The following is a 27,490-nucleotide window of genomic DNA, read 5'->3' on the forward strand; positions in this document are numbered from 1 at the left end:
TCATTACACTGGCAGCGGAAAAATCACTTGGAGGCAAATTTTTGAGAGGACTGCTAATTTGGAACAAAATAAATGTAGAATTTAATAAAAGTGAAGAGGAAGAAGTTTCTCTTAAAGAACTGCTCTTTTCAGGGTTGAATTTTATTTAATGAATTGTGGTGCTATAATCTGGAATAGGCTTAAATCAGGTCATACTACTAAGTTAGCCTCTGCCTTAAGTGTGCCCACTGCTCTTTCAAAACAGCCCGTCAGAGTAGGGATCGAATAGCTAGAATACTAGATTAACCAGTGTGTTACGTACCAGCAGTATCAGAAATTGTATGAACGAAAAAGAAAAGTTTTCTAACTCCCCAGCTATTTCCCGCCAATATTCAGTCAGGCTGTTAAACTCTGTATGCAGCAGTAATCCCATCTGTCGGAGTTGAGTGGCAGCATAAGAGACAAAGAACATAACAACAAACAATGGTCAATGTAATGTTATTGTTGATCAATGTTATGCACTTTCGATATAGTAGGCCTTCATATTTAGTTTTCTTCCAACTCTGAAATACAGTGGAACCTTGGTTTGCGAGCATAATTCGTTCCGGCAACATGTTTGTAATCCAAAGCGCTCGCATATCAAAGCAAGTTTTCCCATAAGAAACAACTGAAACGCGGATGATTTGTCCACAACACAAAAATATGTATTCGCATACCATTTATGAAAAGAAATATAACTTAAAACAAATTAAACTGCACTCTGCCTTACAATAGAATCATTGTTGGTGTGAGGGAGGTGAGAGAAGACACGCGAAGAGTTACTGTGTAGCACGAATTTTACTAACGGAATCACTGCTATCTCTTGGCTCACTGGAATTGTTTTCTTTTTGTGCAACTTGAACGAGGAACATGTCCAATGACTTGCTTTTGCCTCTTTTTGAGGATTTCATGAAAATATAACATTGCATTGTCCTTGACCTGATTCATCGCTCGTACTGCTACAGCCTTATTCTGGTGATGTTTTTCTACAAAATATTGCACCGTTCCCACATTTTGCACTTCTTCCGAATCTCAGTTCAAGTGAGAGATTCCATTGACTTTTCCTCCTCCACTTTCCCGTGCGAGATCTCCTCCATAACCTCCTCCTATTGTTTGCGATGCAGGTCTATCAGTTCATTGGTAGATAGTTCCTGGCAATGTTCTTCCAACAGCTCTCGAATGTCCACGTCATTCACCTCCAACCCCATAGTCTTCCCTAAGGACACAATTCCACAAGCAGAAGTGAGAGTTCTCTTGGCGACTCCATCCCAGGCTTTATCGATGATCTTCAGGCAGTTCACGATGGGAAAATGCTTTCTCCCAAACTCTCGGATGGTAAGGTTTGTTCCTTTGCTCACTTCGAAGCATCGCTTTGGTGTATAGCTTCTTGAAGTTCGAAATTACTTGCTGATTCATAGGCTGGAGTGGTGAAGTAGTGTTGGGAGGAAGGAACTTAACCTTAACGAACTTGAATTCCTCCAGTAAGTCGTCCTCAAGGCCTGGAGGATGAGCAGGAGCATTGTCCATAACCAGCAAGACTTTGAGTGGCAGATTATTTTCTGAAAGGTATTTCTTCACTACAGGACCAAAGACCTCGTTCATCTAATCAACAAACGAACAGGGGAGTGGAAAACGTAGGCACATGTGACGCTCGTATTGCGGAACCTCACACGCTTATCAAGTTACAGTTTATTTTAAATACCCGTCTTGCAAAACACTCGTAGACCAAGTTACTCGCATTCCGAGGTTTCACTGTACCACTGTTATCATAGTCGGTACGGTAAAATGGAATAAAATATAAATGATCAATATCATTTGTTATATAGTACTTTTCAATAGGACCAATAACATAAGTATTTAAAAATTAAATTCTAAGCACCATCCTGTAAACTACAATTTCATCCAGGGTGAATAAAATTGTTTATAGCTTAGACTGTAGTTTCTTATTCCCCGAATCTATATACCGATTTTCATTAAATTCTGTTAACCCATTTTCTCGTGGCTCAGCAGTGATACGGACTTACAAAAATACAAATTCATGAATAATCGTCTTATCATAGCCAATATGGTAAAAATATATAAGACATAAATAATCAGAAAATTTAATTCTATATAACTTTAGTTATGTACTATTTATCAATAAGGCCATTAATAATATAAATATTTGAGAATTTAATTTTAGGCCTTCCCCTAAACTACCATTTCGCTCAGCGTGAATAAAATTATTTATAGCCTAGATTGTAGTGGCCCACCGCATGACTTTACATACTGTACTGATTTTCATTAAATTCTCTTCAGCCGTTTCGTTGTGATGCGTGTATATACATACATACATACTGTACATACATCACGGAAAAGTAAAAAGTGCATTTCCATGTTACTGTGGACATGACCGATACAGAAATACCATTCTTTTCAAATTCTGATCAATGTACAGACAAAACTCTTATTTTATATACAGTAGAACCCCATTTATCCAAAATAAAGGGGGCGGAGCCACTTCGGTTGACGGGGTTTTTACGGATGACACATGGTAAATATTTTCGGAAGTTAAATATCGAAATAAAAATGCATACACTCTGTTAAGCAAAGGTGCATACTGTATATTAATAAAATGTTTACATAATGTCAGTCATTGTATAAAATGAGTGATTTTCTTCTGAATTTTCTCGGTGCAGCGCTGTCATGGAGCTATGTCGCGCCAGAGTTTAATCAACAATACATCAGCTGGTATAGATTCATTGCTTTGTTCAACAAAGCACAAAGCAATCTGAAATAATGAAAATTTCTTTTGCAATGGGGTAAGGAAAGCACTGGAACTACAGTATAAAACACAAGGCCAGTGGAACGACCTTGGGTGAAAGAAAAATATGAATCGAGAAGAGTCGCTGGACTTCCCTAGTTTCCTAACAGAAGCTATAGTATAGCCCGAGCAGTAAACTAGATGAAACTCCCACAACTGAAGCAACGTTAACCACAGTCTATACAAATAATATAGTAATAATACTACTAATAATTCCTGCTTGTTCAAGAAAAATTGTATCATGGAACGAAGTGGATGGTAAGTGATTTATGCTACACATGCATTCTGGTATAAGTCTGATATAAAAAAGGGTTTGCCTAGTACCTCTCAGCACATATAGCAAGAGAATTACGAATATCGACCGCTAAGAACAAAATATTAAAATACAATTTTGCCAGAGCATTTCGGTTAAGCCGGGTTTCGGTTAAGCAGGGTTCTACTTATAGATAGAAGATGGGTAAAATGAAATAAAAATCACACATATCTAATTCCACAACAGTTAACTAACAAGATATGTAATAATGATAGTTCTGTGGTCAACGATATGAAAAACCTTGATTGAATACAAAACAACGCATCTAATAGACAGTGAAGAATTGGCAATCCCCAATAAGAATGTGCCCTATGAAAGGGAAATGGCCAAAAGCAACAAACTACAAATGTAAGGATGGGGCTGACACACACTTTATAATACATCAATAGGAGATTTCAGTGAATATACAGTACGATCAAAAGTAGATGACATTAGGGTATAAGGAGGGGGAGAATGAAGCAATTTTAATTATATCAGGCAGAGAGGAACATTAAACGAATAACTTCAAAGATGGCAACAAATAAAGACATTGTGAAGGTTGTTTATTCAGGGATATTTGCAAAATATCTATAATCTATATATATAAAATAAGAGTTTTGTCTGTACATTGCTCAGAATTTGAAAAGAATGGTGTTTCTGTATCAATCATGTCCGCAGTAATAAGAAAATGCAGTTATTACTTTTCCGTAATTTCTATCTTAATGTCTGTCTGTATGTATGTATGTACATGCATCACGAGAAAACGGCTGAAGAGAATTTAATAAAAATCGATATGTGAAGTCGGGGGGTGAGCCGCTACAATCTAGGCTATAAATAATTTTATTCACGCTGAGTGAAATGGTAGTTTAGGGGGAGGCCTAACATTCAATTCTCAAATATTTATATTATTAGTCGTCATATCGATAAATATTACATAACTAAAGATATATAAAATTAAATTTCTGATCATTTACGTCTTATGCATTTTTACCGTACCGGCTATGATAACACAGATATTCATGAATTTGGATTTTTGTTGCTAAGTCCATATCAACGCCGAGCCCCGACAAAATGGGTAAACAGAATTTAATGAAAATCGCTATATAGAGTAGGGGAATAAGAAACTACAGTTTGAGCTATAAACAATGTTATTCATCATGGGTGAAATGGTAGTTTAGGGGAAGGCACCTAAAATTTAATTTTTAAATACCTGGTCCTATGGAAAAGTACTACATAACAAAAGTTATAGAGAAAACAATTTCCGATCATTGATGTTTTATTCAGTTTTACCGTACCGACTATGATAAGAGTGGTATTTCAGAACCGGAAGACAATTAATAATGTAAAGGCCTACAATATCGAAAGCGTGTAACATTGATTAACAAAAACATTACACTGACCGTTGTTTGTTATAATGTTCTTTGTCTCTTATGCTGACATTCAACTCCGATAGATGGGATTACTGCTGTGTACCGAGTATAACAGCCTAACTGAATATTGGCGGGAAATAGCTGAGGAGTTAGATAACTTTCTTCTTTAGCATGCCATTCCTTTGGTTCATGCATTTTCTGACACTGCTGGTACGTAACACACTGGTTCATCATAGTATGCCAGCTATTCGATACCTACTCTGACGTGCTGATTTGAATGAGCAGTGTGCGCACTTAAGTCAGACGCTCAGTTAGTAGTAGGAGAAGTAGTATGAGCTGGTCTAGAATTACAATTTAGGCCTATTCCAAATTACAGTACCACAATTCACTAAATACCTCAAAATTCAACCCTGAAAAGAGCTGTTTCTTAAGAAATGCTTCTTCCTCTTCACTTTTATTAAATCTACATTAATTTTATTCCAAATTAGCAGCTAAGATGTGGTTTCTTCACTGGCTTGGAGAAAAAATTGCCTCCACGTCAGATAGTTCTTTCCCCCGCCAGTGTAGTGAATTGAGATTTTCCGACTAATCGGGTACTCCCAGGAAACAGATAAGTAAACGGGCATAGTTTTTGCCCTGGGACCATTCACTATTCAAACCCCCCCGCCGAAAAAAGGATGAATATTGTTCACGGATGTCTGCGTCTTGGTCATTCCACCTCTGTAGCTTTGGACTGTTAGTTCGGCAGCATAGTACTGTTCGTTAAAAGTGAGAAAATGTGTGGTTTCTCATTTGATCGAGTATTTCATATGAAAGCATTGCTTTTAATCGCGTCATTCCTACTGACGTCATTGTAATGACCCATGTTCATTTCAGTTGGGAAAACCACTAAAAGATTCCTTCTGAGAATCTATAAAGGCAGACGGAGAGCGAGTGTCTGCCATTATAATGAAAACTCCCCAACCTGATCGTGACTGACGGTAGTAAACCTGGCCTACCATTACAATGAAAATTCCTTAACCCAGTCTTTATATGAGAAAAGATGTTGGTGACTTCCCCGTCGTGTTTCAGGGCAACGTTAAGAGCTATGCAACTTAATACAATCTTGCTCACAATGTTTACACTACCTAACCTAGAATTCTGTATAAAATTTAGAATTCTGTAGCGAAGCACGGGTACATCAGCTAGTATGAACTAAAAATGAATATTCTTAAGAGTTCTGAATGAAATTTATGCCCAGTAGTTAATGGCAGCATGAATGACCAGCATAAGCAGAAACGTTTCAGGAGGAGAAGAAGAAGAAGAAAAATGGACAGCAAGATACCCAACAGTATTAACTCAAATGTAAGATTAAGTTGTCTTCTCAAATACCAGTGGCTTGACTGTCACTGAAATCTAATTCATACTGTTCAATTATTGTTTCCACAGTTTCCCACGGATATCTCCGTACATTCATGAGAAAGAATTAATGGTTCAAAAAATTGCCAAAACTAAACTTTCCTTTCTGCTATTCAAGGTATTTGACAAATAAAAAAGCTAAAAATTCAAGAAATGTCTTAAGAGAAGAAATATCGTACACATGAACCTTCTTTATCCGGCCCTCATTCATCCGGATCTCCGGTTTATCCGGATCGAAAATAATAAAAATATATTTTTACTTGCACAGAATTTCTTAGTTGAGGACAGGAACTGGAAGTAATTCGGCCACGGTATATCAAAGGTACCGTCCTGGCGTTTGCCTGGAATTGAGAATGGGAAAACACGGAAAACCATTTCCAGGACGTTCGAGGTGGAATTCAAACCCACGCTCTTCTGAATGCAACACACTATTAATTCACTGATGGTGAATTCGGAAATGAAACTGGCACTCCATCAGAAGAAACAATGACTCGTGGAGAGGCAACAATGCAGCTGGACAAACTGATGGCCTATTTAGAATCCTTGACTGAAACCACATTCGCAGAACTATTGTCAGTAAAACGTCTTTGTAATCGTGCTCTGCACAAACGCTACACAAATGTAAAACAGAAAAAAACTCATACATTATTTTAGTGCATAAAACAGTCATAAATGTAAGAAAAGGGATCTTATATTTTTTTTGTACAATTGGAAAAAGGAATTACCGAACAACATATGTTAATAGATTATATAACATGTACTGTACTTGTTTTTTAGTTTTTCAGATTATCCGGATTTTTTATAATCCGGATCAGTGTCGGTCCCTCTTAATTTAGATAAATGAGGTTCTTGTGTACTTATCTTTGTAAATGTCAAGTCAACTTTCTATGTGCACAACTATAGTTTCAGAATCACATAAAACCATCCAAAGTGGGTTTTGCAAAGGCAAAGAAGGGGAACAAGAAGAAACAAATATTTCAGGTAACAGAAAGAAGAGTAAAAAAAAATTATGGGGATTTAGAAGTGATATTGCTGCAACTAATTAAAAAATGTACAAAACCTCTAACATTGCAAAATTGCAACAGCAGATAGTCATTAAACTCTGAGAAGTGGCAAGGTTGTGGACAATTTATTTGTATGTTGAAGGTACAATGCAATATCAATCAACGGCTATTTTAGAAAATCAAATCTCTCTTACTAGTTACTTTTATGTATGTATGGTACCGGTATGTATGTATGTATGTATGTATGTATGTATGTATGTATGTATGTATGTACACTGATGAGCAATTGAATTACAGAAGCTGCCGTTTTGGTGAATGGCAATGTGGTCGGCCCAGCAAACGTAGTAGTATGGTGCGGTACGTGGCTGGGATGTTATCAGATATCTTACTGGCCACGTGAGTGATACTTGTACACAGGATGGGTAAGAAGAGATCTTAGCACATCTGATCACGACCAGATTGTCAGTGCCAAATGTACATGCAATTCCATCTCCAAAGTCATGCAGGAACTGGACTTTCCCCATGTCGTAGTGTCAAGAGTGTACCCTGAGTATGTGGATTCAGGGCAACTCATCTATTTACAGTGCAAAATAGGCAGGCTAGCTCAGATGGTAAGAACAGATAGACATCCCACAATGCAGGAGATTACTTTCAAATTCAAGGCTAGATGAAAATGAAGTGTGAGAAACCATATCATCCAGAACCAACTCCTTCTGATGGGGTACAGAAGCCATCACCCTACCAGCGTACTGCAGCTCACCGTACATGCCAAGCACAAAGAAAGAAAGAAAGAAAGAAAGAAAGAAAGAAAGAAAGAAAGAAAGAAAGAAAAAGAAAGAAAGAAAGAAAGAAAGAAAGAAAGACAGCGATTAGTTTCTCGAGGTATGGAAAGAGGTCCCCTGTGCAGATGAATTAACTGAGGTAACAACTATGGCAGGGTACAGGTGAATCACCATGTGCATGAGGCAATTGATCCCTCTTGTCAGCAGGCTACAGTTCAGGCTGTTGTTGGTGGTATCCTCGTACAGAAACTGGTCACATGGGATAAAATGGGATCCCTGGTACATCTGTCAAAGTCCCTCAACGGCGAACAATACAGTACTTCCTATCAGATCACTTACACCTAACTATTCGCCTCCAACACCTTACAGAAAACCTGTACCTACAGCAACAAAATGCACTGGCCGATAACTCTCGAACAGAGACTGTTTTTATAGACACTCCACGGACAGGAGAATGCATATTCGGCTCCCTGAACTCAATCCTGTTGATCATATCTCGGGATGTGAGCATCCTGGATCGTGCTCCGACCAATCTCAGTGCATTATCAGAGGATATGCATTGGTCATAGATCAGTATGGCTCCCAATGCTTCCAGTATCTTGAAGTCCATGCCACCGGTCGAGTTAGAGGCGCAAGGCTGTGAGCTTGCATTCGGAAGAGAGTGGGTTCGAATCCCTCTGTCGGCAGCCCTGAAGATGGTTTTCCGTGGTTTCCCATTTTCACACCAGGCAAATGCTGGGGCTGTACCTTAATTAAGGCCACGGCTGTTTCCTTCCAACTCCAAGGCCTTTCCTATCCCATCGTCGCCATAAGACCTATATGTGTTGGTGCGACGTAAAGGCACTAGCAAAAAAAAAAAAAAAGTCCATGCTGTGCCGGATCATTACTGTCATCAGGGCAAAATGTGATGCTACATGCTGCTAGCCAGCTATCTATAATTCGATTGCTCATCACTTTGTATGTATGGTCCTTGGTCTCAATGCTGAATGAATTCCCAACAGTTTTATGATCAGCTGTCACAAGAAGAAATACAAATAAAACAAATTTGTAAGACCAATACAACATCTTTTGCAATCACAACATTTGTGTATTGTACTACAAAGGAATCAACAAAAAAGTAAACATTAAGTTTCTTGATATCATATGGGTAAATTGTAACTATAATAATTTGCAGTTCATAAAACTAAAATGTTTGTTTTCATTTTGTACTGGTCAAAGTGTTCTTATCTATGATGTATGATTGTATTCTATTCATCGTCCACTGCTTTCCCCACATTCTGGTGGAATATCAGATGCAAACTATGTCACACGTGTGCCTGGCTTGTTTATGGCCAGATGCCCATTCTAATACCACCAGAACGTAGAGGGAGGTATTCACTATATCCCTATGGTTAGGAGAGTGTTGGATTGAGTTGCATTGTATTTATATGAAGAAGTATTTTTTTGCTACTTGCTTTACGTCGCACCGACACAGATAGGTCTTATGGCGACAATGGGACAGGGAAGGGCTAGGAGTGGGAAGGAAGTGGCCATGGCCTTAATTAAGGTACAGTCCCAGCATTTGCCTGGTGTGAAAATGGGAAACAACGGAAAACCATTTTCAGGGCTGCCGACAGTGGGGTTCAAACCTACTATCTCCCGAATACTGGCCACACTTGAGCGACTGCAGCTATCGAGCTCGGTAAGAAGTAGTGTACTGGGACAAACACCCAATCCTCTAACTAGAGGAATTAACTAGGCACCACTAAAATCCCCTTCCTGGTCAGGAATCGAATTTAGGGTCCTCTGAACCAAAGGCCTCAACACTGACTATACAGCCAAGAAGCCGTATTGTAATAATATTTTACAAACACCTGTCATCATACTACCTTAAAAATTAACTAAGACTAATACACGGCAATTCATATATTTAAAATGTAATAGTCATGACTAAAATCTCTCAATGTTATCATAAGCAAAAAACGAGGAAGTAATTTCTACTTTTATAGCAATTGTCAAATTTTACTGAAGGTTTTGACTCCCAACAAAAATCTGTTTTCACAAAGCATTTCAAATCTATGTAAACAAAATATATAGAAAGATTAAAATAATTATTTTCAAATCATCAGTATATATAACACTTCAGAAAACAGTGAACTGAATGTCATACCACACCAGAACAGTAATAATTTATGTTTTACTAAAGAGAATACTAATATGGCCTGTCCTGGCTTGCTATATAGAAATTTTTAAAAAATATGCCCTTCAGATCAAAATAATAGTAAATGCAAATTTCCCTAAATTAAAAATTCCTTGAATTCTTGTGTTGATTCATGGAAGATATCAACAAACAATAATAATTTGGAACCATTCACTTTACAGTAGGGTTGGGCAGACCAGAACATTCAGTTGTTCCGCAACATTAGGAGCTTGAGGCGGAGTGTTTCGGTACAGAGTGCCGGGACATGGGACACAGGACTGTGACTGCGTCGTAGAAAGAACTTCGAGAGGCAACATGACATGCTCCGCGTCAGCTGAAATGTGCCTGTACCGAACGTGCTGTGTCAAGGCCGCACTAGATAGATTAGTTGGCCTTGGCTGTGTGACTGTCAATACTGGCTGTGTGCCGCCCTGTGCTGGAGTGTAAACATTTTTTCATCCAGTTATATCTTTAATTCCAAAGCGATGACCTATATTTTTCTTGGGCTTAAAAGTTTCCTTAAAATCCAAATTAATTTTTTAATGTCAATCCCCAAGAAGGTGTTGAGGGAAATTTTTGAGATATTAAAGAAAGTAAATGGAAGTTGAGAGGGTAGAAATTCGAAGTGCAAAGAGCACAAAAGTAATTAAACTGTACGAAAGATTGTAAACTTTGCATAATGTCGCATCGGAGTCCTGTTCAGGACTTTTTTACTAGAAGAAAACCGGACAGAGTGAAATGCAATTTATGTTCTATTTTGTCTGCAAAGGGACCTTCAACCGGCACAATGACAAGACATTTCAAACTTAAACATCCCACAGTTTTTATTTTCGTGTTCCGCTTGTATATTGCGTATGTGAATAGAGCACTGACGAATGTTTCTTCAACTGTGCGAGTATACTTTTAACTGGTGAAAATAACATTGTGACATTTGTAAACACCTGTACTGCCAGTGAATCATGACAGGTGTATTTCAGAATGAATGAAAATATTCTCATCCTAAAAAGAAAATTAAGACATGATTGTTTGGGTGAGTATTTCATTCAGAGTTCTGACTGCTTTCTCACATGCCATGAAGTTTTATCCTGGCCCTAATTACTCACAATACAGGCCAATACATTCAACTGGTGAAAATATTCTTGAATTAGTTACTTGCTGCACTGCCATTATAACCATGTTACGTGTATTTCATACTGACCGGAAAAATCTTAACCTAAAAGCAGCCTTTAAACATGATTATCGGGCGCGAATTTCAGTGTTCCGACTGTTCGTTCACGTTCCGTGCAGCTTTATGATGGACATGTCCATAACTACACACTGGCACTCTCCACACAGCACATTCCGTACAGGCACATTCCCGCTGGCGCGGAGCATGTAATGTTGCCTTTCGAAGTTCTCTCTACACTGTGCAGTTACAGTCCCGTGTCCGGTGCGCCCACTGCACAGTTCAGCTAGTAGGCGAAGGAGAGTGCATAGTGGCGCTTATGACAGGACAGCAAGTCAGTGTTTCCGTCTCGCTTGAGAATCAAGAAGTAAGTATAAATAACCACCTAATCGATACTTTATTAATGCCTCAGGCAAAATTGAATAAAATTAAAACTTACAGGACATGTTTCGACCACTTAGTGGTCCTCTTCAGCTGTATAAATAAAGAACTGAAAAGAAAAACATTGACAATAAGCACAAATAAAAGGAGTCTCCAAAGAACTTTTATTTGTGCTTATTGTCAATGTTTTCCTTTTCAGTTCTTTATTTATACAGCTGAAGAGGACCACTAAGTGGTCGAAACATGTCCTGTAAGTTTTAATTTTATTCAATTTTGCCTGAGGCATTAATAAAGTATCGATTAGGTGGTTATTTATACTTACTTCTTGATTAAACATCGATACGGTCATGAAATGGACAACTTGTAATCGCTTGAGAATGTTTCGGAACAATTGACACACTGTGATCTGGAACAGCGGAACATAACTGTGCACCGGCACAGTGTGCCGAAACAGGGACACAGTGCCCAACCCTACTTTACAGCAAAATTTGTTTCTTGATGAAGCAAATCATAACATGATTTTCCCATTACTTGTGAATATTTTCATGCATAAACAGACCCCTAAATATTTACAGTTATTTCATTGAAATCTGTCATCATGGTCAAGTAGATGGGGCAGCTAATTCTGCCGGTTGTTGTCCTGGTGATCCCAGATTTTATTCCTGGACTGAGTCCTGATTTAAGTATTGTAGATGGTCTGGAATGGTGTTGATCCAGTCTCGTGAAGACAATCTGAGAAGTTGTACAACATGAAATGTAGCACCCAAGGTTGAAAATACAATATTAATAGATGAGGGATCCAGTATGTTGACTATTCAGGACAAGTTGTAGGGCAGTAGCCGTGGAGGTTCAATCAAATAATAAACCAAAATTTCATTTTCTGTCATATCTCTCAAGAAATCTTCAGCATAAATGTTCACTAATTGGACATTCCATGGCTAATTGCATGACAGAATATCACACAACATGTCACCATTTCTTCCTACAGAAAGCAGGATATTATCCTCAGGATTTATTCAACTAGATATGAAGTAGATTCACTAATTCTCACCAATCTAGGCAATTGTTACACTTGAGGTGTATAAATGTTCAATGCCGTTAAGGTGACCACCAAGCTTTTCAGAAGGTGGTTGGAGATGTTATTCCTTTGATAAAGTATACAGACTCTCCCAATATCAGCAAAAGTTTGAGAAAAGAATACCAGTAAAGTGTGTCTTACATTTGAAATTAAGTACATTTAAAATATTTGTGTACCAGCATTTATAATTATTTTTCTTACACACTATCCACCACCACCACTATATTTATCAATCGACTACCAAACATAGCCCTCTTCCACATCTTTCCAAGCAATTGAAACCATTGTGTTCTAATTGGCTGCTTGATGTCATCCAGCCATCTGTTCTGGGGCCTTACAAAATTCCTCTGACACTTCCAGATTCTATAGCAAAAAATCCTAAGGGGAGGGGCATCTGTTTCAAGGGTCTTGTCGGGCCACATTACAACTCACTGTAATGTTATTTGGCAGCTCTCCCCAGAATGTCTATCATGTGTGGTCTTTTTCATGTCTGTTCTAACCAGATCTTGTTTCAGAGGCTAATACCCAACATGCGTCTCTCTGTTGCTTGTCGTGTGGATAGCAGTTATGAGCACTAGCCTACATTAGATTTCAGTTTTTAGGCCATAAAATTTTACTGGAAGAATGGACATGTTGTATAACTTGGCCAATAAAATACAGTAAAACCTCATTAATTTGAAATCCTTGGGACACAAAAATCAGACTTCAAATTACGTGATTTTGAATTAACCGCCAACACATAGTTCGGAAATGCCAACCCTTGCGGCGTCACAATATATTCTAAGATCCCTTACTGCATGCAATTACCCTTGATTCACAGTTTAAAGCTCTCAAATACCACGGAAAAAAACTACTTCCAAAATGTATCCAAAAGGTGCATTTACAGTATTCAAATAATGCACCTGGACTACTCACCGGCAAACATAACCTCACACAATGAAATCAAAAGAAAGAAAACATGATTCAAAGACAATGAGAAATCTATACTGGCTCCCCTGTGCAAGTGCTTTATTCATTGGATTACTGTACTGTATGCATTCTAGATGCCTTGTGCTTGCACGGAAAGTACTCGATGCCCTTAACACTATGCGCCCGCCAGTAGTAATATTACTACCATGCAGCGTGCGCCTAAGTGCCGCTGTTAGTAATACTACTACCACGATCTTTGAAATTCAGCCACTCGAAAGCTATTCAAGTTATCGAATTAGTTTTTGCTTTGACGTGTTGTCAATTTCCTTTACTATCGTTAGGTGGTGTTGTCGATCAATAGTGATTGGTGATGCAACTTAGGGACGATGCTTCGTAGCCACGTGTGCTCAGATCTTACGTAATTGCTGACATACGTACTCCTTGCACGCTCCGGTTAGATAAGCTCAAATTTATGTGCATGTGTTCTAATGATAGATTATATAACTTCACAGATTTAGAATGAAAGTGTAGTGAGGCAACAGTCTGCAATCATCTCTCAAGTAGTCGATTTATACTATATAATTATTGAGATATGGATCCCAGACCTTGTACAAGTAAAATAAATCCTACGCGCGCATACAGCCCACGGATAAGTGAACAGATTATTACGGAACTTGTGAACAATTCAGATTCTGATCTGTATGAAAGTGATCATGAAGAAGAAAATGAAAATATACAAGTCCCTCAGGATGCTGAATCATTAGATTCATCACTAGAAGAACCAGTCGCAAAAAGACGAAGGGATGTGAGAAGCACGGGAACACAATGGAAACAAGATATTACTCCTGTGAACAGGCCTACGGGAAGGCTAGTAGGCAGAGATCATTTTCCACACAGAATACCTGCAGTAGGCGCGAAGAAAGGACACGCGCAGCGTACGTGCAAGGTTTGCTACGACATGTCCAAATATAACACCGGTCGTGCTGTGAAGAAAATGACAACCAAATATTGTCTTAAATGTGACGTAGGTCTTCGCATAGTAGAATGTTTTGAGTGTTACCATACCAAAGCTAAATATTGGGAATAACAATGTGTAATTCTGTTATTCAGTGACCAAAAATTATTGAACTTTTCTAGTGAATTAGAAATTCAAGTGCGTGAACAAGGACATCAGAATGGACCAATATTGTAGCTTAAGTTTCTTTCCAATGCTGAAGGTAAGCATTTTTATTTAATTTCGTGGGATAGCCCACTCTTTGTACAATATGTATATACATTTGTTAATTTATAATGCGAAAACTGACAAAACTGTGATTTTTTTCTGAGAGTCTAAATTACGCCGGCACAAGGTAGGGACGTCGTCTTGAAACGTCCGGGCTCATAGTGTTAAACATTGCGGCTTATCGAATTTTCCTATGGCGATGGGAGAAGGTCTCTCGCTTCTATCCACATTACAACAACAGTACTTCTACTATATTTGTGCGATTTCCCGCCATGGCACTTCTAAGAACCATTAATGCATACAATCACCTTCAATCTCAGTTTAAACTTTTCAAAGGCCGTGAAAAGAACCATTTCAGAAATGTATCTAACAAGGTGCATTTACATTATTCAAATAATGCACTTGTATAAAACAATGGCAAACATAACCTCACACAACGAAAAGAAGAAAAACACGATACAAAGACAAGGAAAAATTATGCTGGCTCCCCTGTGCAAACGCTTTCTCTTGGATTACTACACTGTTTGCATTTTTAGATGCCTTGTACTGGCAAGGAAAGTGCCTGGCGCCCTTAAAACATAGTGGCTTTTCGAACTTTCCTATGTTGGGCGAAGAAGTCTCTCGCTTCCGTGTGCACTGCATAGCAACACAGTACATGTCCCGGCTGGCAATTCTCTCCTTTAAAACCATATGTCCGTTTGGCCTCAGCATTTTAAAAAATGCAACAAACAATACTGTTTCATCGGCATTGACAATAATTTTTGATGCGTACAAATTGAATATAGGCTATAAGCCACGCTTTTTCGCCAACTATCGGCAGTGCCAGTGTTCGCGGATTCTACCTCTCTGCACACTGCCTGCTACACGATATTTTGGCGTTACTTAAAACGGCGAATAAAAAATAATTATGATTCCGCCCTAACATAGCAGATGTGAAACACACTGTAGACACGCGGAAGTAGGTGAAAGTGTGCAAAGTTACCCCTGCTTGTTCCAGAAGACGTGTTCTTTCATAACACGGAGAAATTTTGATTTTAAATTACTCTGTAAAATACAATTTTTTTTTCAAAATGTAAAGACAGTTTCAAATTAAAAGTCTGAATTTCGCTAAGGTGACCGACATTGTTCTTTGAATTACGAACTATCCATATTTCGAATTAAATAACATGCAAAACCGTACCTCATGTTTCGGGGAATGGGAGCTGCTTCGAATTAGGCGAGATTTTGAATTAACCGATTTTGAATTATCGAGGTTCTACTGTAAATGGAATCTACTTGTAGATATATATCTAAGCTATAATGCTCAGCCCTATTTTAGCGAGAAATTTCGGTGATTTGCTTGTTCTTCCTAGACTGGATTTTGAAGCTGAATGTAGAACACTTCCATAATTTTCCAAGCACTCCTGTCGTCAGCAAGTGATACAATCCTGTTCCAACTGCCAGCTTGATGTCATCTAGCAATTTCTCTTCAACAGTTTCAATCGTTTGGTTAGCAAATTTGTTGATCTTTCGACCTGAAGACTTTTAGTTACTCCACTATTTACTTCCAAGTCAAACACCGCAGAAGCAGCCTATAGCTCTTGGGCTATAACCTTCAGTTCTTGCAAGTCTTCAGTTATAAGTATAATATCACAATATCATCAACAAACTGAAAACGATACAGATATGAGCTACCAATTTTGATGGTTAATACTGCCTGCTCATAAATATGTTTCAAGAGCCTCACATGCTGTGTAGTGATACTGACATTTATGAGGACTCTCCACCGAGGATAAAACTTTAAAGTATCTACAAAGGCAAGATGCATTCTGATTCTCAATTTCTCTTTTCCAGCTCCAGCCAGGTCAAGGCATTCAGGAACTGATATTCTGAAAGTGTTTCAAAGTGAAGGTCTGAATATGGCCAGTAGCAGAAAATTAATTTATAAGTAATTCTCTGTACTGGCACAAAGAAACGTCTGAGTGAGCAAAGCATCTTTGTAAGAAGAAGGTACGTATGCAAGACCACTTTTAACATAGGACCAATTACTCAAAAACTATAACTCAAACTAGGAAATGTCCCTATTTTAAGAGAATAATACCTCCAACCATCTTCTTGAAGTTCTGAATTTACTTCAAATTCTCACTGTATGAAAGCTTACAATAGTCCTACAGAGACAGAAAAAGGCCTGTTATTAGAAACAAAACTATTTCAGGAGCAAGCAAACAATAAAAAATCTTCCAGATCACATACATATCATCTCCACCACAAAACCATCTGAAATCTGAAAAGAGTAAAAATACTTCAGTACTTACTTAAAAATGTGTTTGGGATCGAGGCTGGGCACCTTGAGAGATTGATCCGGTGTAGGTATCCTGCTGCACAATCCACTACTACTCTCCCCAGATGGAGGGCAGCTGCTTGCCTTGGCACTGAGATCCAAGGGTTGCTCTGTACTGGCTGATGCAGGGAGAGACATCACAATAGGTGGCACTGGTGTATCTTGTTTGGCAGAAGGTACACTCTCCAGTCTGAGTCCGTCCGCCAGGGCTGAAGGGAGTACGTTCCGCCCGCCAGGTGTTAGGTGTGGAGGTGAGGGAGACAGGTACCAAGGAGGGAAGAGACCACTATGATGATGCGAAGGTGGGTAAAATGGCATGGCCCCAGCACCAGGTGGCAAAGCACCTGATGAGGAATTTGTGTTTGCGGAATGATTCGAGTTTACGCTAAGGGCGGCAACGGCCGCGAGGGAAGCGGCCATTGACGTGACCGATTCCAATGTAGTCATTGCTGTTACCGAAGGGGAGGGATTATGATGAGCTGCTGCGGAGTGACCTTCGGACAACGTGACTGGAGGAGTCTCTCGGAAACTGCTACGACTGTTAGTACTACTGCCACTGTCGGAACTGGGACTCTGCAATAAAAATTGAAATAAAAATATAACAGTGCAGTAATTCATAATGGGTTCTAAAAATAAGATAACATTGTACACCTGGTCAAAATTAAGTTAAGGCTGAAACCCAAAATAAATGATTATAATCTCTATCCTCCACCAAATACTCACATCAACACTTCATGGTACATAATATAAGAATGAATACAGAAAGTTGCAAACTACAATATAATCTCTGTATTAAATAACTGGAAGGTAAGAAAGAAAAATGTGACATATCAGACTACAATTTGGGTGAAGGAACAATAACGACAGGATTTTGTTTTTCATGTATAAGAATAAGCAGTTACAAATGACAAGAAATTTGAGTGTATTGAATTTTGTTCAGGCAAAGCAGCCATCCACAGCAAAATTCAAGAAATCAGAACAGGATTGTAATTCTAACACATTAAAACCAGGAACTTATACACAATATCGCTGGGAAAAAACAGAATCCTGAGCTTCAAAACTATCTGCCATTTTTCAGTTCTGAATTTATAAATTAACAGTATTTTTAAAATCTGGGTGTGGGAAGATATCAATATATATATACAGTATTTAGTTGAGTTTTGCCTGTGCATTGTTTAGAATTTAAAATGAATGGTATTTCTGTATTGGTCGTGTTCGCAGTAATAAGAAAATGCACTTTTTAATTTACCATCATCTCTGCCTAGATATTCATGAATTTTGATTTTTGTTGCTAAGTACATATCATCACAGAGCCACAAGAAATTAGGTGAGCAGTATTTAATGAAAATCGGTATGTAAAGTGAGGAAATAAAGCACTACAGTCCAGGCTATAAATAATTTTGAAACGTAGTTTAGGGGAAGGTGACTAAAATGTAATTTTTAAATACCTATGTTATTGGTCCTATCTTAAAGTATTATATAACAAAAGTTACAGAATACAATTTCTAATCACGTATGTCTTATACAGTTTTAATGTACAGACTATAACAGAATTCATGAATTTAGACTGTTGTTGCTTTGTCCATATCAATGCCAAACATTGCTAACATGTAAATAGTATTCAGTCGTGTTTCTTCTTTTTTTCCATGATTATTATAAAAATGAGAAAAAAATTGTGAAGGAACGATCACTTGAAGAATAAGAGAAGGAGTCATGAAAGAAGGAAGGATTCCCTTCATATTAAATGCCCTAATATCACAGATTAAATGTGAAGGCCTACAATATCAAAAGTACATAAAAATGGATGAACAATAATATTACATTGACCAATGTTTCATCATAGTATTCCCATTAATCGATCCCTACTCTGAGGCGCTGATTGGAATAAGCAGAACAGAATACTCCAGCTCTGGATTTTAGGACTGCGAGAACGGCAGTGTAATACTGTTCATTAAAAGTGAGAAAATTTGCCGTTTTTAATTTGATCAAGCATTTCATATAACAGCTTTGCTTTTACCCACGGCACCCCAGTCGGTTATTATTGTATTCTGACAAGAATATTGCCGTCATTGTAATTACGTAAGTCGAGTTTAGTTCAATATTTGTCTGTCTGTTACAGCATCAGGGGATGGGTAGTTCTTAATGAAACTTGGTATTACAAGTCGAGTATGATCTTAGCTCTAAGCTGTCCAAAACTTTCACCACAAGGGTGTGCTTCAGAAGGGGCCTAAAGAAAACTCTGTGTCTCTCTTACGGTTGGTTTTACGCAAAAATAGCTCATGGCGAACTTTTGTACTAGGCCTATAACATTTTCCGATACAGTGAGAAATCAGGTAAATATCAGTGGCGGTCATATTTAAGTCCAGGAACCACAACTAACACTACACACTGTAAAGAGTCACTATAGAGATCATTTTGGCAACATTTTAAAGGCTTTGTCTGTCTACCTGTCAGTATTTTTTAATATTAACCTGAAACTAGGCTTTCTTTTATACCAGATGGAAGAGATCAAATCAAGATCTGTGATACTGAAAAAAAAAAAAAGTAAGAAAACTGCACAGGGCCCAACAGAGCAAGGAAGCGAGTACATCACGACAAACTGCAGACAGGGAGAGGGCATGCCCACTTAAGTGCCTCAGAATGTGGGGAACAATGTGAGGAGTGGACAAATATGTAATTATGCACATGCTATGCGATTGTCCTGTCAACGATGAGTACTACAGCTAGTACAGTATACAATAATATGATACAAGATATAAACAAGTTTCTACTTACTACTGGTGCAGGGCCTAACAATGCTCTGCCATCACAGAAGCAGCACTTGTCCTGTGGCTCCCAGTCTTCAACCTCCACCGTGAGAGGACTCCTTAACATTACGTCTTGATATTGTTTCCATTTTCGTCTGCCCATCAATTCTTCAGCGACCCTTTCCAAACCTAAAACAAAAGAAAGACAGGAGTTCTAACTACAATTAATTATTTCATTAGTACCAATTAAACATGGAGTATTTCTATGTGAGAATGCTGTTTTAATAACCTTTTCTTCCTTTGCATCTCACAGAGGTCACAAAATGAATACGTTTTCCTTCCGTTCCTCCAAATCCTTTTTGTTTTTGCATGCAAAAATAATTTTTGAGTGATATCATTAATTTACAAAAATCTCAGAAACATCTTTAAAGTTTTAATTCATTTTGGGAAGTGCACAGCACCCTGCTTAATCTTGTAAACTAATGCACAAGAGAAATGTGGTCATCAGAGCCATTATCATTACAGTAATGTTTGGCAATACTGTTTGATATACATAATATGCTATGGCTATTCTAGTGTGCTCAATCGTGATTATATGGAGGTGCAATTGTGTAAGATTCCTTAGGACCACAAAGAAACAACAGCAAATTTGGATAAACCACTCAACAAACTTCCAGGTAAATATGTATGTACACTTAAGTTGCAACCTCATTTGGTGATTTCATCAAGACTTACTTCATATATTTCAGTTTAGGCTATGAGAATATTACAAAAAAAATAATAGTAATAATACTAAAGATGGATAATAAAAAAAGTATTGCAACAAAATGCATAACCTACAACTTTCAAATAAACGCTGAGTATCATAGGACTAGCATGCCTGCCTCTTATCTTGAGGCTCCAGGTTCAATTCCAAGCTAATCCAAAGACTGTAAATTGGGACTGAACACAGCCTCGTGAGAGCAACTGAGGATATGTCTCATATGGGAGGCAAACAGCCCAGCAATAAAAGCTAAGTAATTCGACTGAGGATGTCAACACAATGGCCAAGTGGCCCTCCAATATTTGCAGACCATCTGGCTAGCCAGCAATCGACTTGACAATCCAAGTCCATTAATAGACTCCATGTCTGACTCGTTGGCTGAATTGTCAGCGTACTGGCCTTCGGTTCAGAGGGTCCCGGGTTCGATTCCCGGCTGGGTCGGGGATTTTAACCTTCATTGGTTAATTCCAATGGCCCGGGAGCTGAGTGTTTGTGCTGTCTCCAACATCCCTGCAACTCACACACAACACGTTACACTATCCTCCATCACAATAACACGCAGTTACCTACACATGGCAGATGCCGCCCACCCTCATCGGAGGGTCTGCCTTACAAGGGCTGCACTCGGCTAGAAATAGCCACACAAAATTATTATATAATGGACTCCATGTGCCACAGGTTTGTTTAATTTGTTGTAATGAAATAAAACACCCACACATTTCAAGAAAGAATTTTTCCTGTAAGTATGATGCACCAAATTCTATATCATGATAAAATAAAACCTTTGGTGTCATTCATAAGCTAGATAAAATGAACTGGCGTATGGTTTTTAGTGCCGCGATGTGTCCGAGGGATTCGGCTCGCCAGGTGCAGGTCTTTTGATTTGACACCCGAAGGCGACCTGCGACATACACCCAGCCCCCCTTGCCAGCAGAATTACCAATGATGTTTAAAATTCCCGACCCTGCCGGGAATCGAACGCGGGACCTCTGTAACCAAAGGTCAGCACGCTAACCATTTAGCCATGGAGCCGGACAGATATAATGAAAATGAATCAGTGAGCATAAATGCCTGGAGAACAGAAGAAGGTGTATTAATAATTGAAGGCTTTCGGCGACGCAAGGATGGGAAGGGGATGGGATTGGGAAGGAAGCGGCCGTGGCCAAGATACATCACCAGAATTTGCCTGCTATGAAAATGGGAAACCATAAAAAAGGATCTTTAGAGCTATCGACGGTGGGATTCCTACCCACCACTTCCCGAATGCAAGCCCACAGCTACGTAACCCAAACCGCGTAGCCAACTCGCACGGTATCTCTTTATACTGCAGACATACGTGTCCTCATACCACCGACTAACAAAACAATTTTACCTTCTTCGAATACTGTAGCTCGATGCTTCAATGCGATCAAACCGCATTCATCAGCAAAATATGTCGTTTATCGTGAAACCATTTCAATTTCGTAAAGGTTTTGAAATGTGCTGCAAAAGAATGTTGAAGGTGTGATCCGAAGACTGGATCCCAAATCGCGAGATATTGAATCTTCCGAGAGAGACAGATGTGAGAACTTTGCCAGGAAAAAATATATAAATTGATACATCTTGAGACGTCCATAACTTACGTCTTAATAGGGGGGTAAGAATGGCAGTAGAAAACTAAAGCAATAACAAGACCAACATAGAGCAGTAAATGCGTTGTGCAACATCTGGTACAGTATACGAGTGGACCGAGCGAGTTGGCCGTGCGGTTAGGGGCGCGCAACTGTGCGCTTGAATCCGGAAGATAGTGAGTTCGAACCACTGTCGGCAGCCCTGAAGATGCTTTTCCGTGGTTTCTCGTTTTCACACGAGGCAAATGCTGGGGCTGTACCTTAAGGCCACCGCCGCTTCCTTCCCACACCTAACCCTTTCCGATCCCATCGTCACCATAAGACCTATCTATGTTGATGCGACGTAAAGCCAAATTATAAGATACGTTTGGCATAGAGAAGAGCATCACACAAATCAACAGAGGGGCAATGAAACAAAACAAAACCCGTGGCACAACAGCCCATTATGTGTTTGGTTTGTCAAGACGACTGCTACTCAACCAGATGGCCTACGGATATGGGAGTGTTACGTGGTCAGCGAAACGAAATCCACAAGGGTACGTACTGCTTGGCTTTCTTGAACGGGCTCGTTGCCTCTCGTAGCAAACAGTTTCTCACGAAGCTGACTGAACCCTATCCCAGCCCTCATTCCAGAATTAAAACCCCAGGACTGGTAGGACATCGAACCCAAGACTTCGGGGTAATAGGTAGACGCTCCACCTCCACACCATGGAGCTGGCTATGGCAAGAAAACAGCCTTCCTAATAGGCCTTCTTCCGGCGTATAGATCACGTTACATACGCGTTTTCTTGTATATAAAATTAAACCGTCTCTAATCGACGTGAAATAGTTTCTGCCCGTAACATTACCTTACGTCAGCTATTATCAGTACTACATCAGACCAGAGTTAAGTATGTCCAACCTTCTAATTCCACAATCAATACAAGACAGTGAAATAGGTAGGTGCAAATCTGCCTTAATTCAAAAGATCCATGGCCTTTTAAGTGGTTAAGATAAGGATATATAAATCAAATAAATCTATTTTCCATCTCATTGCAATTGCAATTGTTTGCCGAGGCTTCGTAAATTGTTGATGCTTGCTTGTTTAAAGGGGCCTAACATCGAAGGTCATCGGCCCTCGTAAATTTTTTTTTTTTTTTTTTTTTTTGGCTATGGGCTTGACGTCGCACCGACACAGATAGGTCTTATGGCGACGATGGGATGGGAAAGGCCTAGGAGTTGGAGGGAAGCGGCCGTGGCCTTAATTAAGGTACAGCCCCAGCATTTGCCTGGTGTGAAAATGGGAAACCACGGAAAACCATCTTCAGGGCTGCCGATAGTGGGATTCGAACCTACTATCTCCCGGATGCAAGCTCACAGCCCCGCGCCTCTACGCGCACGGCCAACTCGCCCGGTCGTCGTAAATTGTTAGCAAACGTATAGCTACCCCGGAGAATCTGTGGTAGAGTGTCGACCTTCTGATCCCATGATCGCGAGTTCAAACCCGGCATAGGTACTCAAAATTTTGAAGAGCGGTCTTTCATTCGACACTCCATGTCGTAAGATGACTGCAAATCAAAACACTCTGGAAATACATTTTGGTGTTTACCCGACAAAATTAATTAAGACAGCTCAACAGAAATAAAGTAGAAATTGACGGACAGGCAGCCTAAATGACGTTAAAATTGCCTGCAAACAGTTGCTGAGGCCATACGATCATCATCACCATGCGCATTATAACAGATTAGCTGTTATATCCGTCGTCGACTGATTAGTTATTCTGCAACTGTACTGTCATCTATCAGCGACGGCTGGCAGCAGAAGAAATCAAATTAATAGCCATTGTACGGTTACTGTTGAATAATTTTTAGAGGCTTATGAGATGACACTGAAGACATACTAAGAGACATTTAATATTGTAAACTCGAGCGTTAAAAATACCAGTATAACAACTGGCGTATGAAAGTCTAATATATACATACTACTAGCTGATGTACCCGTGCTTCGCTACGGGATTCTCAGAAAGACTGTGGTTTTCCTAACTGAAGTCAACATAGGTCATTACAAAAACGTCAGTAGGAAAGTAGCGATTAAAAGCAATGTTATCACATAAAATTCTCGATCAAATGAAAAACTTCACATTTTCTCACTTTTAACGAACAGTACTACGGTGCCGATCCAACAGTCCAAAGTTCCAGAGCTGGAATGCCCAGGCCGCAGACAGCCGTAAACGCTTCTCTGCCATTATTCCGTTAAATATGCACACATCTCATTTCAATCAGTTTCTCAGAGTAGGATATGAATAACTCGAATGCTATGATGAACCAGTGTGCTATGTACCAGTAGTATCGGAAAATTTATAAAACAGAGGAATGGCATGCTAAAGAAGAAACCTAACTCCCCAGCTACTTCCCGTCAATATTTAGGCAGAATGTTGCACTTGTACGACTGGGCGAGTTGGCCTTGTGATTAGGGGCGCGCAGCTTGCATGCGGGAGATAGTGGATTCCCATTTTCACACCAGGGAAATGCTAGGGCTGTACCTTAATTAAGGCCAAGGCTGCTTCCTTCACACTCATTGTCCTTTCCTATCCCATCGTCGCCATAAGACCTAACTGTATCGGTGCGACGTAAAGCAAATTTTAAAAAATACTCGGTACGCCTCAGTAATCCTATCTATCGTAGATGAATGGCAACAGAAGACAAAGCACATCACAACGAACGATGGTCAATGTAATGTTAGTGTTGATCAATTTTATGAGCTTTCTATATTGTAGTTCTTCACATTTAGTTTTCTTTAGACTGTGTGATATTAGGGCGTCTTATAACATTATTTATAGCGTAGACTGTAGTTCCTTATTCTTATTCCTTATTCTCCAACTTTACACACCGATTTTTATTAAATCCTGTTTACCGATTTTCTCGTGACTCGGCGCTGATAAGGACTTGGTAACAAAAATCCAAATTCATGAATATCTCTGATCATAGCCGGTATGGTAACAATGTATAAGACATAAATAATCGGAAATATAACTACATAACTTAAAGTAGTATTTATCGATACGACCACTAATAACGTAATTATTTGGGAATTAAATGTTAGGCCTACCCCTAAACTACCATTTCATTCAGGGTGAATAAAACTATTTATAGCCTAGATTGTAGCGACTTGTTCCCCGACTTTGCACAGGACCACTAATAACATAAATATTTGAGAATTCCATTGTAGGCCTTCCCCTAAACTATCAGTTTTTCAGCGTGAATACAATTATTTATAGTCTAGATTTTAGCGACTTATTCCTCGACCTCCCCTACCGATTTTCGTTAAGATACGACAATTAATAACAAATATTCGAGAATTAAATTTTAGGCCTTCCCCTAAACTACCATTTCACTCAGCGTGAAAAACTTATTTTTGGTCTACGTTATAGCGACTTATTCCCCGACTTTGTATACCGATTTTAATTAAGATATGGCCACTAATAACATACATATTTGAGAATTAAATTTTAGGCCTTCTCCTAAACTACAATTTCAGTCAGCGTGAAAAAAATTATTTATGGCCTAGATTGTAGCGACTTATTACCCGACTTTGCATACCCATTTTTATTAAATTCTCTTCAGCCGTTTTCTCGTGATGCGTGTACATACATACGGAAAAGTAAAAAGTGCACTTCCTTGTTACTGAGGACACGACTGATACAGAAATACCATCCTTTTTAAATTCTGAGCAATGTTCAGACAAAACTCTTATTTTACATATATAGATTGATACGGTATTACTTACTCAGCTTTGTAAAAAAGCAGCAACTTAGACCGAAAAACATCCACAGCAGTCCTAAATCCTTGACAAATTCCATCAGATGCAGGGACCCACACTAGGACTACGAGAAATGGAAAAGATCCTAAGGAAAGCAGCACGATTTGTTCTGGGCGAGTTCCGAGAAAGAAACAATGTTCCGAAAATGTTGCAAACTTTGTGCTGGAAAAACTTGGGAGTAAGGAGACGAGATGCTCGACTAAGTGGTACCGTATGTTCCGAGCTGTCAGTGGAGAGTTGGCGTGGAATGATATCAGTAGACGAATAAGCTTGAGCGGAGCTTTTAAAAGTAGGAAAGAACATAATATGAAAATAAAGTTGGAATTCCAGAGGACACATTGGAGCAAATATTAATTTACTGGACGAGGAGTAAAAGAACGGAACAATTTATCAAGGGAAATACTCAATACATTTCAAAGTTCTTTGAAAATATTTAAGGAAAGTCTAGGGAACCAATTGATAGGAAATCTGCCACCTGGGCGACAGACCTAAAGGCAGATCATTGATGATTGAACTTGTTTCCTATCTCATTCACTACAATAGCCTACATAAAGATATAACATTTTTTACAACCAAATGCAGTTCATGAACTAATCCAAATTTCAAACTATTTATATGCTACGGACCTCCGCTGTTAAGGAACTGGGATATTCCGGGTTGTCATGCTTCTAATGTTTGTTTTTACGGCTAAGTAGTATTATATTAAGCACCTCAGTATCAAGAATTAGGTTACAGAGTGAATGAACGAACATCAGTTACACGCCCCTTTACCTCTCTTAGACTATGTTGTGAAACTTCTGACAGATACGCATAGGAATACAATGTTCACATTTTCACCATGATATACCATTGCTACTGTCTAATTTCAACGACCGAGCAGGTGACCGAGCGGTTAGGATCGCGCAGCTGTAACCTTGCATTCGGGCGATAGTAGGTTCAAATCCCACTGTCGGCAGCCCTGAAGATAGTTTTCCTGGTTTCCTATGTTAACACCAGGCAAATGCTGGGGCTGTACCTTAATTAAGGCCACGGCCGCTTCCTTCCCAGTCCTATCCCATCGTCTCCATAAGACCTATCTGTGTCGGTACGACGTAAAGCAAGTTGTAAAAAAAAAAAAAAAAAAAAAAAAAATCAACGATTTCTTTAGGGAATGGGAATTCCTCGTCGCTATCTGACTGTGTGAAGTTCTTGTGGGTTCAACGCATCATATACATTCTTTCCGTACCCACCAAGGATGGGAGCGGTAGAATAACATCCACGGTGTCCCCTGCCTGTTGTAAGAAGGGACTGCTATTTTTTTTTTTTTGCTAGGGGCTTTGCGTCGCACCGACACAGATAGGTTTTATGGCGACGATGGGATAGGAAAGGCCTAGGAATGGGAAGGAAGCGGCCGTAGCCTTAATTAAGGTACAGCCCCAGCATTTGCCTGGTGTGAAAATGGGAAACCACGGAAAACCATTTTCAGGGCTGCCGATAGTGGGAATCGAACCTAGTATCTCCCGGATGCAAGCTCACAGCCGCGCGCCTCTACACGCACGGCCAACTCGCCCGGTAAGGAGGGACTGAAAGGGGCCCCAAGGGCTCTTAACTTGGGAGCGTGGGTTGGCGACCACGGCGCCCTTAGCTGAGTCCTGGCATTGCTTCCATTTAC

At 39.3% G+C, this 27,490-nt stretch overlaps 1 protein-coding gene across 1 annotated transcript in view; it reads right to left on the bottom strand.

The window, feature by feature from the left end:
* Eip93F (Ecdysone-induced protein 93F) overlaps positions 1–27,490 on the bottom strand; it is a 98,851-nt gene that overhangs the window by 34,996 nt on the left and 36,365 nt on the right. The window contains exons 2-3 of the mRNA XM_067151229.2: positions 19,697–19,857; positions 16,896–17,494 (exon numbers count right to left, since the gene is read on the bottom strand). Coding sequence (XP_067007330.2) covers positions 16,896–17,494; positions 19,697–19,831 — 734 coding nt within the window. The 5' untranslated portion in view covers positions 19,832–19,857. The remainder of the gene's footprint in view (positions 1–16,895; positions 17,495–19,696; positions 19,858–27,490) is intronic.

The sequence above is a fragment of the Anabrus simplex genome, chromosome 7 (genome assembly GCF_040414725.1).
Source record: "Anabrus simplex isolate iqAnaSimp1 chromosome 7, ASM4041472v1, whole genome shotgun sequence".
Classification (NCBI taxonomy): Eukaryota; Metazoa; Arthropoda; class Insecta; order Orthoptera; family Tettigoniidae; genus Anabrus; species Anabrus simplex.